General features: G+C 41.5%; 1 protein-coding gene across 3 annotated transcripts in view; it reads left to right on the forward strand.

Annotated features, from left to right (window-relative positions):
• Positions 1 to 462: 462 nt before the first annotated feature.
• LRBA (LPS responsive beige-like anchor protein) overlaps positions 463 to 16,468 on the forward strand; it is a 367,953-nt gene continuing 351,947 nt past the window's right edge. For all 3 annotated transcript variants that reach the window (XM_058837408.1, XM_058837411.1, XM_058837409.1), the window contains exons 1-2: positions 463 to 699; positions 1,028 to 1,493. In XM_058837408.1, the coding sequence (XP_058693391.1) occupies positions 1,278 to 1,493 (216 nt within the window). In that variant the 5' untranslated portion in view covers positions 463 to 699; positions 1,028 to 1,277. The remainder of the gene's footprint in view (positions 700 to 1,027; positions 1,494 to 16,468) is intronic.

Genomic DNA, 16,468 nt, shown 5'->3' on the forward strand with positions numbered 1-16,468 from the left:
GCCCAGCAACAGGAACAGGAATAATGGCCGTAAGTTAAAACACAAGAAGTTCCACCTCAGCATGAGGAAGAACTTTATACTGAGAGTGGTAGAGCACTGGAACAGGCTGCCCAGGAATGACTCCCACTCTCTGGAGACAATCCAGACCCACCTGGACGTGCCACCTGCTCCAGATGACCTTGCCTTGGCAGGGGGAATGGATCAGATGATCTCCAGAGGCCCCTTCCCTACCAATTCTGTGAACGCTGCAATAGTCTGGGACAAGTCACTGCGCACAGCCTCGAGGCCGGCCGAGCCCACGCAGGCGCTGCATGCCCACAGGTGAGCAGGGTCCCGGGGGATGAGGGGGATGAGAGGGATGAAGGGGAGGGCGCGGCTCCCGCTCACCTGCGCTCACCTGCGCTCACCTGGGCGTGCGCAGCGCGCGGCTCCCGCCCTGCGCCGCGGCCCCGCCCGCGCCCGGCCCGCGCAGGCGCTCCGGGGGCTCCGCGCTGTCATGGCGGCAGCGAGCGGCAGGAAGGAGATGGGGCTCACCGGGACCGCGCTCTGAGGCGGCGGCAGCGGCTGGAACTTGAGGCGCCTTTGGGCGGGCGGAGCGGCGGGCGGCGCGGCGCAGCGCAGCCCGCAGCCGGGCAGCGCAGCCGCCTCTCGGCCCCGGAGCCGCGCGTCGGGCAGCCCGCGCCCCCTCCGCAGCCCGCGGTGAGTACGAACTTGGCGGGGCGCTGCACCTGCCCCGGCCCTGCCCCAGCAGAGCCGGGGCTGCCGCGGGCAGCAGCCGGGCGGGAAGGAGGAGCGTGTTCCTTCTAGGTTAAGAAAAAAAGCAAAAAGCAAAAAAACCAAAAAAAAGCAGATTAAACCCTTGAGGTGGGGGCTCGGAGCGCGGCGGATCCGGGAGCATTTCCGCGGGGAGAGGCGTGAGCGCTCCCGGGGCGGCTCCCGCCGGGCGCGGGGCAGGGGCCGGGACGTGCGGGCTGTGGGCAGCGCCTGACGGAGCGCGGGCTGAAACACACCTCGGCTTGTCCTTCAGGGCTGCGAATACCTGCCCGAGGGCAGCGCTGTGACAGACGCCTCCTGCCGAGGAGAGAGCCGCGACTCCGAGGGCGCGTCCTCCCCGCCCGCCTGACACCCTCCCCCGCCGGACGCCGCTTTCCTCGGGAGCCGGAGCCCAAGGGAAGCAGGCAGAGAGCCGCCGCTCACCTTCCCGGCTGACCAGGTCTTCCCAGAGTGGCGAGCGTGTGGAGCTGGCGCTGGAAGCCGTAGCCTGCGGTGAAGTGGCCATGGCGAGTGAAGGCAGACAAGTTGTTCAGCCAACAGGTGATGATGGAGGAGGAGCGGGAAAAGAAGGAAATGCTGCTGAAGGGGGAAGTGTGCTGCAGCCTTTGAATCCAGGAGTCCCCATCCGAGGCATCAAGATGAAATTCGCTGTGCTGACAGGACTGGTGGAAGTTGGTGAAGTGTCCAACAGAGACATAGTTGACACTGTGTTTAACCTGGTAAGTCGATTGCCTGGATGAGGGGAAAGAACAGCATAGGTGTGCAGAAGAATCTGCAGGTTTTTTGATGCTATTTTTCTCCCAATAATTTTTTACGTATTTACACTTTCACCGTGCTGGATTTCAACCATGTTCTTTTTACTTACCACAGAAGCTGGGAAAAAAGCATATGAGCTTCTTTGTATACACAATTATACTTGAAACAACTGGAAGCATCCTCCTCCTTTGTTTTCCTCAGAGAAATTGTTGCTTTATTTAGAACTGAGAAGCATATTGTTATGTTTAAACATTTAACAGGTGTACTTAACAAGAAAGTTAAATGTTAATTTAGTAACTCAAACTGTCATCAGAGCACACATACAGTTTTAAATCAAAGCGGTTTTTTGAAGCTGTTTGGATTCCTTCTTGCTTCCTGTTGGCTTTGGAAATAGGTAGAACTTCATGTTCTGTGTGCAGGGGGTGAGGGTGTCAGGAAACAGTTAATTCAAACATATTTTAAATAGTCTGCTTTTTGGAAAGAGTAGAATATTGTTTCAGTGCTCTTTTTTTTTAAATTAATGAATTAGGGACTTGGCTGCTATTTTTTGAATGCTTTGGGGCTAGATTTAATGTTTCATAACAGATCTCAGTAAACATTGAGCATACAACTTTTCCTTGTTGAAATCTAATATATACCATTGAACTTTTTGGGCCAGTTGCTTTAAATTGTGTAATTTAAAGTGATCGGACTAGTTAATAATGTTTCCTTGGTGCAGGATGTCAAACATTAGGAGAAAAAACTCTCAAGTTTACAAAGATATTCTGTTATTACCAGAGGCCTTAAAACATCTCTAAAAACAATTATCGTCCCTCCTTCTTCCTTTGAGTGAGCAGCTCTGGCTCTAAAACAATGTGGTTTCTGACAAACCAGGAAGTAAGAGCATTTAATAATATAAGGCTCAGTAACAAGGAAAGTTAAGGCAGAAGTCATACTGGTTTTTTATGCTGTTTGCATTTCAGTTATTTTGTTATTAGTATTCTTTGCTACATGCAACTTTTAATGATCACTAAGTATTTGTGGGCAGTGTCTGTTTCATGTTTCTTGGTGTTATCTTGGGTTATGATAAATATTTATTTTGGAATATTTTTGTATTAACAGTGTAGTGTCCCAGATTGTTTGGATGAAAGTCTCAATACAGGGGAATGGCAGCAGTGACAAAAATAAAGTGCAGATCAGTGGTTTCATGGATGCTTTAAGTATGAGGAAGTGATTTAAGTTATTTGGCGTCCACTTGACAATGTCCTGGGCTAAACCCAGTGCTCACATGCATGGACATGAGGTTCAAAAGGAAATTCTGGTGAATAATTTAGAATTTAGGACAGTTGTGTGGGGGGAAATTGTTCCTGAGCGTGTTAAATTTTAATTTGTTTCTAGTGTGGTCTTTTGAGTGGTGTGCTGGACATGTATTTTATGGCAGCAGTGTAAAGAGGTTCAGCAGAATCATTAAAACTGTAAAAGCTCCTTGATTCCTGTTCTGCTCCATTTTGGACAAGAGAGGAGCAAAAACTTCAGAGTGATTTAAGAGTACCCTTGATTTTAGATTTAAGAGGTCTGGAGAATTTGACCTGTGGACTGCATTTTCCTGTATCTTCATTTCCCAGATAGACAGGTGAGAGTTTCTGGCATTGGAAATTTTTGAAACTGTGTTCTCACGTTTTCTGCAAGTGAAACAGCATCCCTGACCTCTCTGAGAAGATTCGTCAACCATTTGAGCGCACATGTGGGAGGCTAAAGGTCATGCTCTTTCCCCGTGTTATTTTATCAGCTGATGGGTGTCGTGACACAACCAACAGTTTGGTAGTAAGGACTCTTTGCCTGGATATGTTAGAACAAAATCCAAATTTTGGAGCAGTAGCAAAAACAGTTGGCCCCTGGATGTCTCTGAGTTTGAGGAAAACATCAGCTAGCTGGAAATCAGATATTTTGGAAGAAGATGTCTCAAGGTTAAGTGGTTTTATGAAAACTGAAATGCATGGAAAAAATCAAACCAGCCAACAAACTTGTAGTTTTTGTTACAGAAAGCTATTGTTTTCTGGATTTTTTTTTTTTTTTTAAATAAAAGCTGCAAAGCAGACTTTTTAATGTAGCTTTTTGGGATATGAGGGATATGATATCTCCCTTCTAAGCAATGCTTATTCATCTATCACAGTTCTGTCTCTGTTTGTTACCTGTGACCATTTTGTCAATTAATACCTCTGAAATCATGCTGACCTGAATTTAAGGTGTGTCAAGTACTGGTTAGCAGTGATGTACTTGTTTTTCTCTGTGTGGTGTACAGAAAATCTGTAACTTTTATCTGAAAAGGTGACTCTTAGCTCTGGCTTTTCTGGTAATTTGTTTCCCAATGGCTCTGGGAGCACCTTTCCTCAGGTGTGTGCAGGTTGAACTGGGGGTGTGACAATCACACCCTGATCTGCTGTTGCCTGATGGGGTTAAGCCCTGAGTGTCCCTTCCTGTTTGATTTCATTCTGTGTGGTGACTCACAGCTGCAGTCACCAGGGCTGGGAGCAGAGATCTGCTAGCCTGCTTCTTATTTGGAAAGAGGACACCTGCACTATCTGGGGTTTGTTTGGTCACTAAGTTGAGGCATCTTTAGATCAGAGTGCAAGGAGGGCTGGGAAAATCTGTGTGGAAAGGTGGCTTAGCATATTTATTCTTTATGGCATAACCACCTTCAAGATTTTGGGCAAAGAGATTATTTTTTAAACAGGGATGTTAGGTGCCCTGATTCTACTTTCATGAGAAAACATGTTGCTCTTAGTTATGTCCTTCCAACTTGCTGTAGCATATGGAGGTTATCAGGAGAAGACAAAAGTGCTGTCTTGATGTTTCTCATCTTTAAGTATTTAAGAGATGGTCACATTCTATATGTGAAAGACTCAGGAGGTCAAAAATCTAAGTGCACAGATCTGCTATTACAGATCTAAATTGATCTGCTGCTTACTAAAGAAATTTAAGCCTCTGTAGTTCTGATTACTCAGGCAAATAAGTTGTTCACTTCAGCAGTGTTAGATCTTGGAGAGCCACCTCTGACATTTTCTCTGTCCAGCAGTGTAACAAAGTGCTTAGTGAGCTCACTTCTAGCATCACAACTCTACTAGTCTTGTTTTGTTGTCTTTGGAAATTCTGCTCCTAGAAATATACAAGTTGATCTGCTTTGTTTTGGTCAGTTTTCTCAAGAACACAGTTTCCCAGCCCAAGTTGAATGTATCTTTGTGTATTTCAGCACCTCTTAAAAGTGAAGAGGGAAATAGAGACTTTCAAGACACTGATTATTCTGTAGAAAACTTTGAAAGCAAGTTCTTGTTCTAGTATTAATCTGTTCTGTTACTTCTTATTTTTTTGACAGACTAAGCTAAACTATGGATATGTATTCCTCATGCATTGTGAATTTTAGTTTTAATTGACTTTGGGCAGAAATAACTCCTTGAATTTCCTTTGCGTACAAATCAGGTGAATTCTTGTTCATTACCTCATATTTTCCCGCCTTAGTTTATTAATTAAAAAACTCTTCTGGTTGGAGAAGATGATAGAATTGAAAAATAAGTTACTTACAGTGGAATCTGATACTGACTTAAAATAACTCTAAACCAGTTTTGCTTAATAAAGCTTTAGTGCTTCTAATTGTTTCATTGAGTATGGTATAGATTGATACTTGGTTTGGCTCAATTTTTTCCTCTCAGTCTGTGTTGCAAAGACTTTTTTTTTTTTTTTTCAAATTTTGCTTTGGTGGAGAGAATGTGCTGTTGCATCTGATTGTGTTCATGGATTATGAGATCCTCACCAAGAGTGACAAAGTGCAAATGAGAAAGAAACACAGGTTTTCATCACCTTTGGAGGAAAAATATTGGGATCTGAGGAGCAGAGGCTAAAACTGCTTTGTAAATTTAATTTGCCAGCCCTTTCACTTCTGCCAGACTTTACTAAAACCACATACAAAAAATCAACCTAACTTAAAAAAAGTCTTACAGATATTTTCCTGCTGATACATCAGATAATCTAATTTGGATGGTTTTGGCACACTAATGCAGCTAGAACACTGTAACTTGTAATGGTTTTTATGAAGTCTGAATTCCCCTTTTCTTACCTCTTGTCACAGACTTACTTTGCATGTATCATGTTGTAGAAACCCCCAAAGCTAATGCTGATATAATTAAATGTATTGCAGTAGAAAAATCCCCAGCAAATGTCTTTATAGCAATGCATTCCTTTCATTACATTGCTGTATGTTTTTAGAGACTTTATTTTCTACATAAACTTATCAATGCTGATGACAAGTGAGAGTAACTAAGTAGCTCCTAGAATATCACTGAATATTGTGTATTTCTTAATAGATGCAGTCCTCCTTAGTAATTTCCCAGTAAATACACCTCTGGCTACGGTTATCCTAGTTCAGTCACTTCTGTCCGCTTACAGTACAGATGATAAGGTAAATTTGTGGCTTTAGCTGGGTCAGACTTGAAGGGTTTATGAAAATAAGATATCATAGTAAATTGAACAGTCAGCTGTCTTAGAGGTCATGCATGGCTTTTACTTATTGAAGTGATGTGTATTGGGTTTTTTTCAGGTGTTGATGCAACTTGGACATTACTTTGTAGTTAGTGGATACATCACCCTATGTAATATGTACAGGAGTTGAGGGAAATTTTGTGGTTGGCTGAGAAAGGTATGGAATGTAGAGAGGCGGTAATGGCAGTCTTTAATAAGGCATGCAAGAATTTAGAAGAAAATTGTCTAGGCTCTGAAGAGGACCTGGTTTGTATTTCGGTTGTAGTGTCAACTCTCTTCTGTAACTGCAACTTAAAACACAATGTAGGACAACAAAATATTGAGGACAAATTTTTAAAGACTGCATGGGAAGGTTTTCAGTTTTTCTTACTCTTCCGCTAAGTTCACAGACTTTTATAGCTCCTCGTGTCCGATCTGAGATTTCAAGTGTCTGTGAAAGCCTGGGAACATGCTCTTTGTTTTCCAGCAATGTTGGCATCCTGTACTGACATTAATAGACTCTGTACAAACATAAAATAAAGCCAAAAAAGAAAAGCTGAAGTGTATATCGTGTCTTAATAGTGCAATATTTGTTAGATAATTTTTTAATTAGCAGTTTGTTCTACAAGGAAGCCTGGTCGAAATGTGTCCATAGCATGGCTTAGAAGCTGCCTTTAGAGGGGAACACATCAGTTGAATGACAGATTTTTCTAGGTGGTGTCTGGTAACAGAGGAGAGGGAGTCAGGTTTCTATTGCAGTTGCTTTGCTGTTTCTGGACAGTGTTTTGTGCTGCTTCTGCCAGTCAGTCCTGAGCTGGATGGACCATGGGCCTGACCCAGCAGTGCAGAGAGCGCAGAAACCTAGGGGCCAGATGGACTGGCTCAGGAAAAGCATCTGTGGATTAGGGAATAGAATGAAATTAGTCAAAAGCATCAGGGAAGCAGGTGGATGGCATGTCAAGGTTGCCACAAAGGCTGAACATTGCAGAGTGATACAAAAAATGGATAATTATAAATGCATGTTGAATCAGCTTGCTTTGGTTCACTCCTCCAATAATCTTTTTGGAGATGAGTGTGAGTGAAGAGAAGGCTTTTGAAGTTGCTGTATTGGCTGAACATTGGAGGTTGAGCATAATCAAAGATGAAGTGTTTGCTCAATTCTTTTTGGAAGTAGTGTTGGTTTGGTACAGTGTTCAGTACTCAGTGGCTGGTCAGGTGTACATTCAGATGCTGAAGTTTGCTAAGAGGTACCAGTCTTCTGAAAATCATCAAGTCTGATTTTTTTTTTTTGGCATATGTTATGGGTTGAAGTCTGATGAAAGATAAAAATTAGCTTTGTCTGTGGTTTCATTCAGTGTCTGTATGTTTGCTTTACCACCTCTTGGTGAACCTGTGCTCATTCTGAGCAGTCTGTCACTTGATGCGGTGCTCAGTGCTCTGACCTTTTATTTTTTGCTAGATAAGTTGGCAGCTTAAAGCACTGATAGCTTCTGTCTTCATGCAGTCATCAAGTTCTTTATGAGCCTTAAGGAAGAAGCTTTAATCCATTGCACAGATGAAATAAGCTCTGCAGTTTAGTCGCTGGAATGTGGAATAGCTTCTTGCTACCTTTGGTGTTTCTGTCTTTTTCTGTCTTCTTTAAAAATCTATTCTGTCAAATTCAGTCTCTATGCATTAAATTTATGCATATCTTTTTAAAGAACTTCTATTTATTTTAAATGGGTCAATCTGGCAGAAAGTTTTTGTTCATAATCACTAATTACAGTTAGCTAACTTTCTGCTGTTCAAGTGTCTTCCCCAGCCCCTGGAGGCCTTGCTGGCCTCTTCACAACGTTTTGCATAATGGTTTTTGGTATTAGCTTGACCTAATTACTAATGTCCTAATTTAGATGACGTTTCTGCTTTAACTAATGCTGTATTTTTCTGGTGGACTTGATATCAGACTAGAGCACATTACTGCCCATCCGAAAGCTAGTCTGACCATTTTTATTTGACTCTGGGAAACCCTCAGGCTTTGTCTGTGAGCTTTGGCTGTTTGCCAGGAGTCTGAGGCTCCATGAATATGGTAAAACAGGATACTATTGCCACCTGCTTTGTGAATGCTCTGCGTGGCCAGTGGAGACAGCAGTTTCCAGCCTGCAGTGCTCTGTGCTTAGGGCAGATAGCAATCGAGATGCATCCTTGCACAACTGCTGTAATCAAACTCACCAAATGATGATACTGCAGGAGTTGCAATCGTACCTTTTCCCGAGCCACTGGAGGCTTTGTGCCGACACTGGGAGCCTGGAATAATTTGTGAAGAGCTTGTGTTGCTACAGTGCTTTATATTCCAGAGCTTCACACATAGGCATAAGTAGTTTCCAAATAGAAACTAATTTGTGGGGAGGAAAAATCTATTGCCTTCTGTTGCACTGGATTTCCCTAGTAGTAACTGGAGAGCTGGGAGCAGCTATGTCCCAGGCATGATTTTCTTGTTAATAGCTGCCTTGAGAAGATATTTAAATGAGAATTACTGGTGGGAATAGGATGTGCTCTGTTGCCTCTGGTAAAAGTTCCTTGAGTTTGAGCTGCAAGTCTCTTTACGGCAGCCTGCATATGAATAGTTTTGTTGCTTTTGTATTCTACATATATCTAGGAAAAAAATTCCATATCCATCAGTACAGAAAATTCAGATTATTTTTTTGTGAGACTGAAAAGCTGGAATGGAATTGTTCAGGAAAACACCTCCTTTTTGAGGCAGCTGAAGAAATCAAGGCTTGAAGAGCTTGTGGGTTATCTTTCTTTTGCAATTGGAAGTCAAAACCAGAATAACTGTGTAGGACTCATCTATGAAAGCGCGTTATGTGTGTGTCAGCATTTCCCCTTCTGCCATCAACAGTTGTACTCTGAGGTGTGGACAGAAATTGCAGAGATAAGTTCACTAAATGGAGTCTATTCTATTTGCCCCACTTAGATACTCCAAATTTCTAGGTTTGTCCTGGACTAGCCCTGTAGAACAGTAAGAATGCATGGGATGACCTATAGCTTATTTATTCTCTCCTTGGGAATGCTGAAAGACAGGAGGCACCAGGAAGCAGCAGGTAAGATGGGAACTGCAGCAGGAGGGCAATTTCTGTAATAAAAGACCAGCAAGAGCCAGTAGCATCTCTCAGTGAACCGGGAAATGTGTGATTATGGAGTCCAGGATGCTGAGTGATTGGTTGATAAACCCCTCACAAAGTGGCTCCTTTATCAAACTGTAGGTTTGGGTAAGAATTGTACTGGCTGCTTTCCCAAATGTGATTCGGCTGGGGGTAGGTGAGGAGTGAGGTAAACCCTGTGGTTGGAGAACTGTTGAATAAAAGCTTTGCAGATCCTGAAAATTTTAAGTTTTAGTAGTCTGTTATTAGGAAGACTTTTAGATTGTGCTGTTTGCACTTCTTGGGTTTAAAACAGTGTTGCTAAGGTCAATTGTTTTTGTGTGATTATTAATGAACCAGGTGGACCTTGGAATCAATCGGTGCTTAAAAAAAACAACCAAAAGCTACTACCAGCAAAAAAAGCCCCCAAAAACCTAAACCACAATCCCCCTCCCTGCAAAAACCCGCCAAACCAACCTGAAAAGCAACATACTCTCCTTCCCCGTCCATGAAACCAAACCCAAAAAGTTTATGTGGAATTACAGACTTCAGTTACAAAATATGGCTAGTGATGCAGAAGTAGAATTGCTGATGAGCCTTAAAACAATGCCATTGAGGGGAGGATAAGAACCAAATGACTAATGTTGTATGACTGTTAAATAAATGAGTGGAAACTATCAGTCCAGTCAGCATCTGCCTCCTGCTAATGTTTTTGTTGAAACCAAGCATGTGATTTGTCTCTAGTTGTGGTTGTGAACTTGATTGAAAAGAACTTGCAAGCTTTTTTTTTTTTTTTCTCTCTGTATAATGGGAGTTTACTTATGCTGTGGGATTTGGTTCCAGTATGTAATTTAGGTGCCCCTAATGCCTGGCTTTTAGGTATCTGCTATGGAGTATAAAATTGAGTAACTGGGATTACATTTTTTAAAATGTAATTTTGACCCATCAAGCCTGAGGTGGGAAGATGTATGTATTTAATATATTGCTGCTGTTATCGAATGGGAGAACACCTGAGATGCTGGGAATGGATATTTCAATTGGGATTGAAAAAAATTCTCTGTCCAATTTGTAATCTATAGCTAAGGGTCACCTTCTGAAGCTATGTCTTTAACACTTCAAATGTCCTTGTTTTAAACAGGCAGTGGTGCCCAACTGAACAGTAGAGTGTATTGAAAAGAGTTCTCAGGATCAGAAACTGTACCAGTGGTTTCCCATCTTTATATAAATCAGTAAATGCTTATGAGGAAATTATTGCCATGAAAAATTGCCATTTATTGCTTAAAAGTAAGGCCCCAATCTTGTGCCACTCTAGATTTCCTACTACCTAACCTCACACCAGAATACTGCTTTGTCCTTTCTGTGCCCCCTCGCCTCATCTTCCATGACCTGGCACCTGCTGCCTTCATCCTTGGCTGGAGAAGTGAGTCCTGAGCACTCATTGGAATCTGTAGCAGGCTGAGAATCTGTGAATGCCGCTGTGTGCTGCAGTTGCTGTGGATCAGCTGATTGGCAGGAGCATTGCCTTGGGGAGATGTTTATTCCATGACTTGTCTGAGACCCGGTGCTGAAGACTTCTACCCTTCCTGTGTACTGCTTTTAAAGCAGAATGTATATGGCTCTTGGGGAGTTTTGCTGGTTTGGTATAGTCTCACCTCTGCAGGAAGTGAAAGCCACCCTGATTTCTCTCCTTAGCTGGAGAAGATTCAAATTGCCATTTGTTAGGATTGAGGGTGCTGTGAGCAACTTGTAAAGGAGCACTTGTATCACCTCTTCTGCAAAGACCAGGCTCACAAACAGCAAAAATTGCCAGATCAATGAGTATGGGGTGATGGCACAGAAAGAAACAAATGTCAGACCTTGTGGTTAAGGTGTTTGAATAAGGTCTTCTCGTCACTCATACTCAAATTTCACTTGAGTGCTGAGTTAGTCTTTGATGTCTTTGTTGCTGTTCTTTAAAGATGGATGTGTCTGTAGGGATTCCTAATTAGGTATGCAAGGGGTTGTTGATAACTCTTTCTAGACATGAATGTAGTATGAAGTAGAGGTAAGAGTTTAGAGGAGCAACCAAGCTGCCCAAAGAAATTGCCATAAAATAACATAACACATGAGCAGTTTAGCTTAATCACTGTAATTATGCTCTATAAAACTTGATTATAAACCATTTGTTTCAAATTCAAGCTTCTGGATTCAAATCCTGACTACCTAAATATCACAATTTTGTTACCGTCTGTCCTATTAGGAAAGTTGTGGAAGACTGGTGAAGTTACCAGTGCCTGGAAAAGGGAAAACATAACTCCCACTGTTAAAAGAGGGGGAAAAAAAGGAGGAACTCAGGAAATTCCATACTGTTCAGTTTCACCTCTGTGCCTTACAGGATCATGGAGCAGATGCTCCTGGGTATTGTGCTGAGGCACATAGAAAATAAGGTGGTGATTGGTGGCAGCCAACAAGGTGTCACTAATGGCAAATCAAAGGGCCTGACAAATTTGGTTGCCTTCAGTGATGGGGTGGCAGCACTGGTGGGTGAGGGAAGAACAACTGATGTCATCTGTCTGGACTTTGCAAAGCATTTGGCACAACATCCTTGTCGATAAACTGGAGAGGCGTGGATTTGATGGATGGACCACTCACAGGATAACACCTGGAAGTGTTCAAGGCCAGATTGGAAGGGGTTTTCAGCAGCCTGGCCTAGTGGAAGGTGTCCCTGCTCATGGCAGATGGGATGGAACTAGATGATCTTTAAAGTCCTTTCCCACCCAAACCATTTTGGTGATTTTGTGATTTGATGATTCTTTGTTAAGCTCTATGGGATACCCACTTTCAAGTACACAAGAGTGCCAGAAGTTTAAGCTTAACTTACATGTGGTGGCAGGGGAGGGAGAGTTATTTCAGTGGCTTTTGACTTGTGCCATCTCTGTCATATATTGTTTAGTGGCTGTGTTTTCATTTGCTCTGTAGTGTTACACTGTCCTGTAACTATTGCTGACACGTGGGGTTTAATGACTGTTTCATGACTCATTCTTGCACTGGTAGCTGAATTCCAGTATCGTCCTGAACAGGATATTTCTGTGCATTTCAGTTTAGTAATGCTGCATGTTACTGACAATGGGGCTGGTCAGACATAGGCCTGGTTACCATTTTGCACCATGCATGATACATACTGTGCAGAATAGCTCTTTAACTTTGAAATACACTTACAGTGTGTCTTCTGTGGGCTGGCACTGCACATGAGTTCTGTAGTGCTGAGTGATATTGATGCTTCGGTTTTCTGTTGAAGTAGGTATGTGTGGAAGGAGGTGAACAACTTTACATACTCATTTGTAGTCGTTTTCCAGTTGAATGTTCAACTTCTCATCTTTGAAGAGCCAGCTTTAAAATTTCTTATAGCTCTACTGTTCACATATACAAGGCTAGAATTGTAGTTAGAATTGTTTCTCAACTCTTAAAGAGTTTTGTTCATCAAGGATACTTCTAAATGGGTTTTGTCTGTGACCTTACTGTGCAAATTAGAAAGCATACTTGAATGCACATATGGATTCTTAAAACAGGTATTGATCATAATAACAATGGAATTGATGCAGAGTAAAGGATTTTTCAATTGCAGTAATTGCAGTGCCAATTTCTATATTAAAAGGTGCCTGAACCTCAGTCTTAATATCCAGAATTTTGAGGGCAAAGATGCCTTTGTTTAGGGGGGTTTTAATTTGGCCAAGAGGAACTACTGTCCATTATGAACATGCATGCTAACTCTCTCTGGTTAAATTAACCATGGCATCAAAGAAAACAGAATAATCAAATGTATGGATGGCAACTATAATGATCAAGTATTTGTTATCCAAGCATATATTTTTTTTATCTTCAGGCAGTTACTGTTAGGTGTGATATTGTCGTGATCTCTGTAAGGTGTTTCCATGTTCTGGTGCTGTGACCCTGTAAGGTATTTATGCAATCAGGTGTATACTGGAAAAGATGTTAAGGTAATTGAGAAGTTGCTCTGAAGAGTCAGTGGTTTGTACACTAAGATTATGCAATATCTTCTGATTTAAGCAATCTTCAAGGATTTTCCCTGAAGTTCTACCCTTTTTTTGCAGGCACTGTGTGATACTGTGCTCCAGAGACGTGTGGGTTCAGCCTTTGATGAGATAACAGCAGATGCTCTAACACACACACTCCTGCTGCACAGACAGTACTGAAAGCAGGCAGGTTTAGAGTAGATATCAAGAAGAATGTCTTTATTCAGTGGGTGGTGAGGCACTGGCACAGGCTGCCCAGAGAGGTTGTGGGTGCCCCACTGCTGGGAGTGTTCAAGGCCAGGTTGCATGGGGCCTTGAGCAACCCGATCTAGTGGGTGGCATGCATGTGCATGGTGGAGACTTTGGAATTGGGGGATGTTTAAGGCCCCTCCCAGCTCAAACCGTGCTGTGGTTCTGTGCTTTCAAAGCAGCAGCAAATGTGTGTTTTCTGCTGGGTGCAGTCAGGCGTCAAGGAAGTGGAGTTGGAACCTACAAAAGGAGGACAGTCATGTTGGGATTCCCACTGCTTGGCCCAGCTATGCTTCCTCCTTGATAATCAAGGAGTATTGAGTCTAAGTACCTGGTCATTATGCTTGTTGCATTGTGGTTTTATGTGAAGTCTGAATTCTTTTGGCATTTAAAAGGAAGAAAGGAAAACATTTTTTCTGTTTGTTGTAACTCAAAATGTGACTTTTCCAGTAAATAGCCACACAGCCTTTACAAACTGGAATGAAATATTGCATTTGCAGCAGCACCCGTTGTTCTACTTTGTCTGCACAGAACTGGTTCTGGTTCATCTGCAAATTCTGTTGTTAGGGCAGCTGCAATGCTGAAGCTGGGTTCTCATTCTGAAGGTGTAACAAGCTGTCTTTCCTATGCAGGGCTGAGTTTTCCTTCTCTTCTTATCTCTCTGTGTCTTAAACAGTTTGGGTGAGTCTGAACGTACGACAATATCAGGATATACTGCAAGATTCCACTGCCATTAGCTAAAGTCATGAAACATCTTCTGAGGGGTACTTGATATGTGTAGATTGCCATTTAGATACTTGTTTTCTAATTCCTGAGATGGAGTATATGGCAAAAAGTAAAAACCTGTTTAAAAGCAAGAAGGTAACAAGTGAAATTGTCAAATGAGACAAGAAAAATTCCTAGAAATTGAGAAACTGTCAAATGACCTAAACTTTAGTGTTCTGAGACAATGTGTGTGTCTATTAATCACTTTGTGAACACCATAAGAATATTCCTGAAAAGCCAATTTATGAGTAAGATATTGCTGTGATAATTCTGTAATTGCCCAATATTAAAAAAAAGGAAGTGGGAAGTCTAGTTTTTAAAGCGTGTAATTTGCCATACAGGTATTTTTTTTATCTGTTTTTAACCTGTTGACTGTGACTGAAGCTCTTCAGAAAGGGATGACCTAAGACCTGAAATGAGGTTATGTAGATTGGAGCTTTAGTAAGGATGGTATCACTACAACTTGGGCAGTGGAATATGAAACTGTTTTTGGGATTTTTATCTTGCTGTGGCTGTGACCTGTCCCATAACAGTGGCTGTCACTGAAGAAAATTTGTAAACACTCAAGTCCTCTGGTAGGCTTGGGCCTGAGGAGTTACAGCTTTCATTTATTTATTTATTTATTTATAAATATCTGTTGGGGAAAATGACAAACTTTTGTGTTTTCTTGAAACACTTGATTTTTCCCTAAAGTTAGCCTTCTGCTAACTGCAGGGAGATATTAGAAGATTTTATCATCTTTGTGTTGAGAATCTTATTGACAACCACTACTTTACATTGTGTTTTGTTATGCAAGGGGAACTGAACACAAAAGCTGTTCTTGGTGACTGACAGTGCAGTGAGAGGCTTGTTCCTGTAAAGGCAATGGACAGGCTGTAATGTGCAAACAGGTTCCTAAAGCAGGATGTCCTAAAACCTGAAGTCATGCTAGAACTTGTGTGATGCTTGTTTGAAACCAAACCCAAATAATATTAGTGTGAATGCAAAATACTTCTTCTATTTTCCTTTGAAGAATAACATGTATCAGGAAGAATAATAGTTGCTGTTTGTATTAACATGTATTGGTAGAAATAATATTTGCTCTTTTTATTGAAAAATAGTTACCAAAGAAAGCAAGTTGAAAATACAGAGGTGGTCCTGTTTGCTTGTGCTAAAAGTGACACTGGGAGTTGTTTTTCTGTTTAAACTCTTAATTAACTGTTAATTCTCAGGAGTGTGTGTACTAAAGAAGCATGTTTGAATGGAGGAAGTGAAAATTCTCAGGTTTTCAAATCTGAAGTCAGAAATGTGTAACTGTTAGCAGCTAAAGTTTGGACTTCCTGTATGTCATGTGAAGCAGACACATTGTGGGCAAATCTTTTAAGTTGCCTGGTTTTGTGCAGCAAATGCCAGATGTGGAGGATGATGTCTGAGGAAGGACAGATACAACTTGAAGTATCTGACTGGCTTTGCTTTGGCTGCAGCTGTTTGTCACTGCCATTATTGCAGATGGCTGTAATCATGGTTACTGCCAACAACCATCCAAGATTAGAAGCAAGAACTTTTATACTCAGAGCGTAGAAAACTTTTTAAACTGGTAACTGGACTAGTGTGATTTGAAAAAAATTAAGATCCCTCGTCCACTAGGATGATGCTTTTGAATTTATGAGACTCTAATTGTGGATTTGCTGGAAAAAAATTAAGGCTAGTAGGGTGATTTGTGGACCGAATTAATATTAAATATGGAAATATGTAAATTGGATTATTTCATAAATGTAGCTTCATGTATTGTGAATAAAAGCTATTCCTAATTTTTGGAGTAATAGGAGGCATAAACAGAGAAATTTCCTCCTGTTTCCCTACCGGACTCTTTAAAGTTCTCCCTTAAATGGTTGCATCTCTCACATTATTTATGACATTCTAACAAAGTCTTGGTTTTTGCATGACTGACTTCATTCACATATTTTTGGATTCCAAAAATGTTACTGTGCTATAAAGCTGAAATTAGTTTTGTATTAAACACAGTGAGAAATAGGACTGGAACATAATGAGAAAAAGAAATCTAATTTTATCTCTTCTTAAATGTTATCTCACAAGAGCATTCTTCTGATTACCTGGAGTCATTTAGCACCATCTGTAGTGCCATGTGTAACATAGTTAAAGTAGTATAATAGGATAAACACAGTTAAATTAAAAATGGTTGCCAAGCAAATGAGTACATAATATTTTAGGAATTTAAATGTCTACCATGGAGAGGGTTTTTTATCTGTAGCTTTATCTTCCATAACCCTCTTCTCTCCCTGTTGGTCCTCTCAGTGCAGA

The sequence above is a fragment of the Poecile atricapillus genome, chromosome 4, assembly GCF_030490865.1.
Source record: "Poecile atricapillus isolate bPoeAtr1 chromosome 4, bPoeAtr1.hap1, whole genome shotgun sequence".
Classification (NCBI taxonomy): Eukaryota; Metazoa; Chordata; class Aves; order Passeriformes; family Paridae; genus Poecile; species Poecile atricapillus.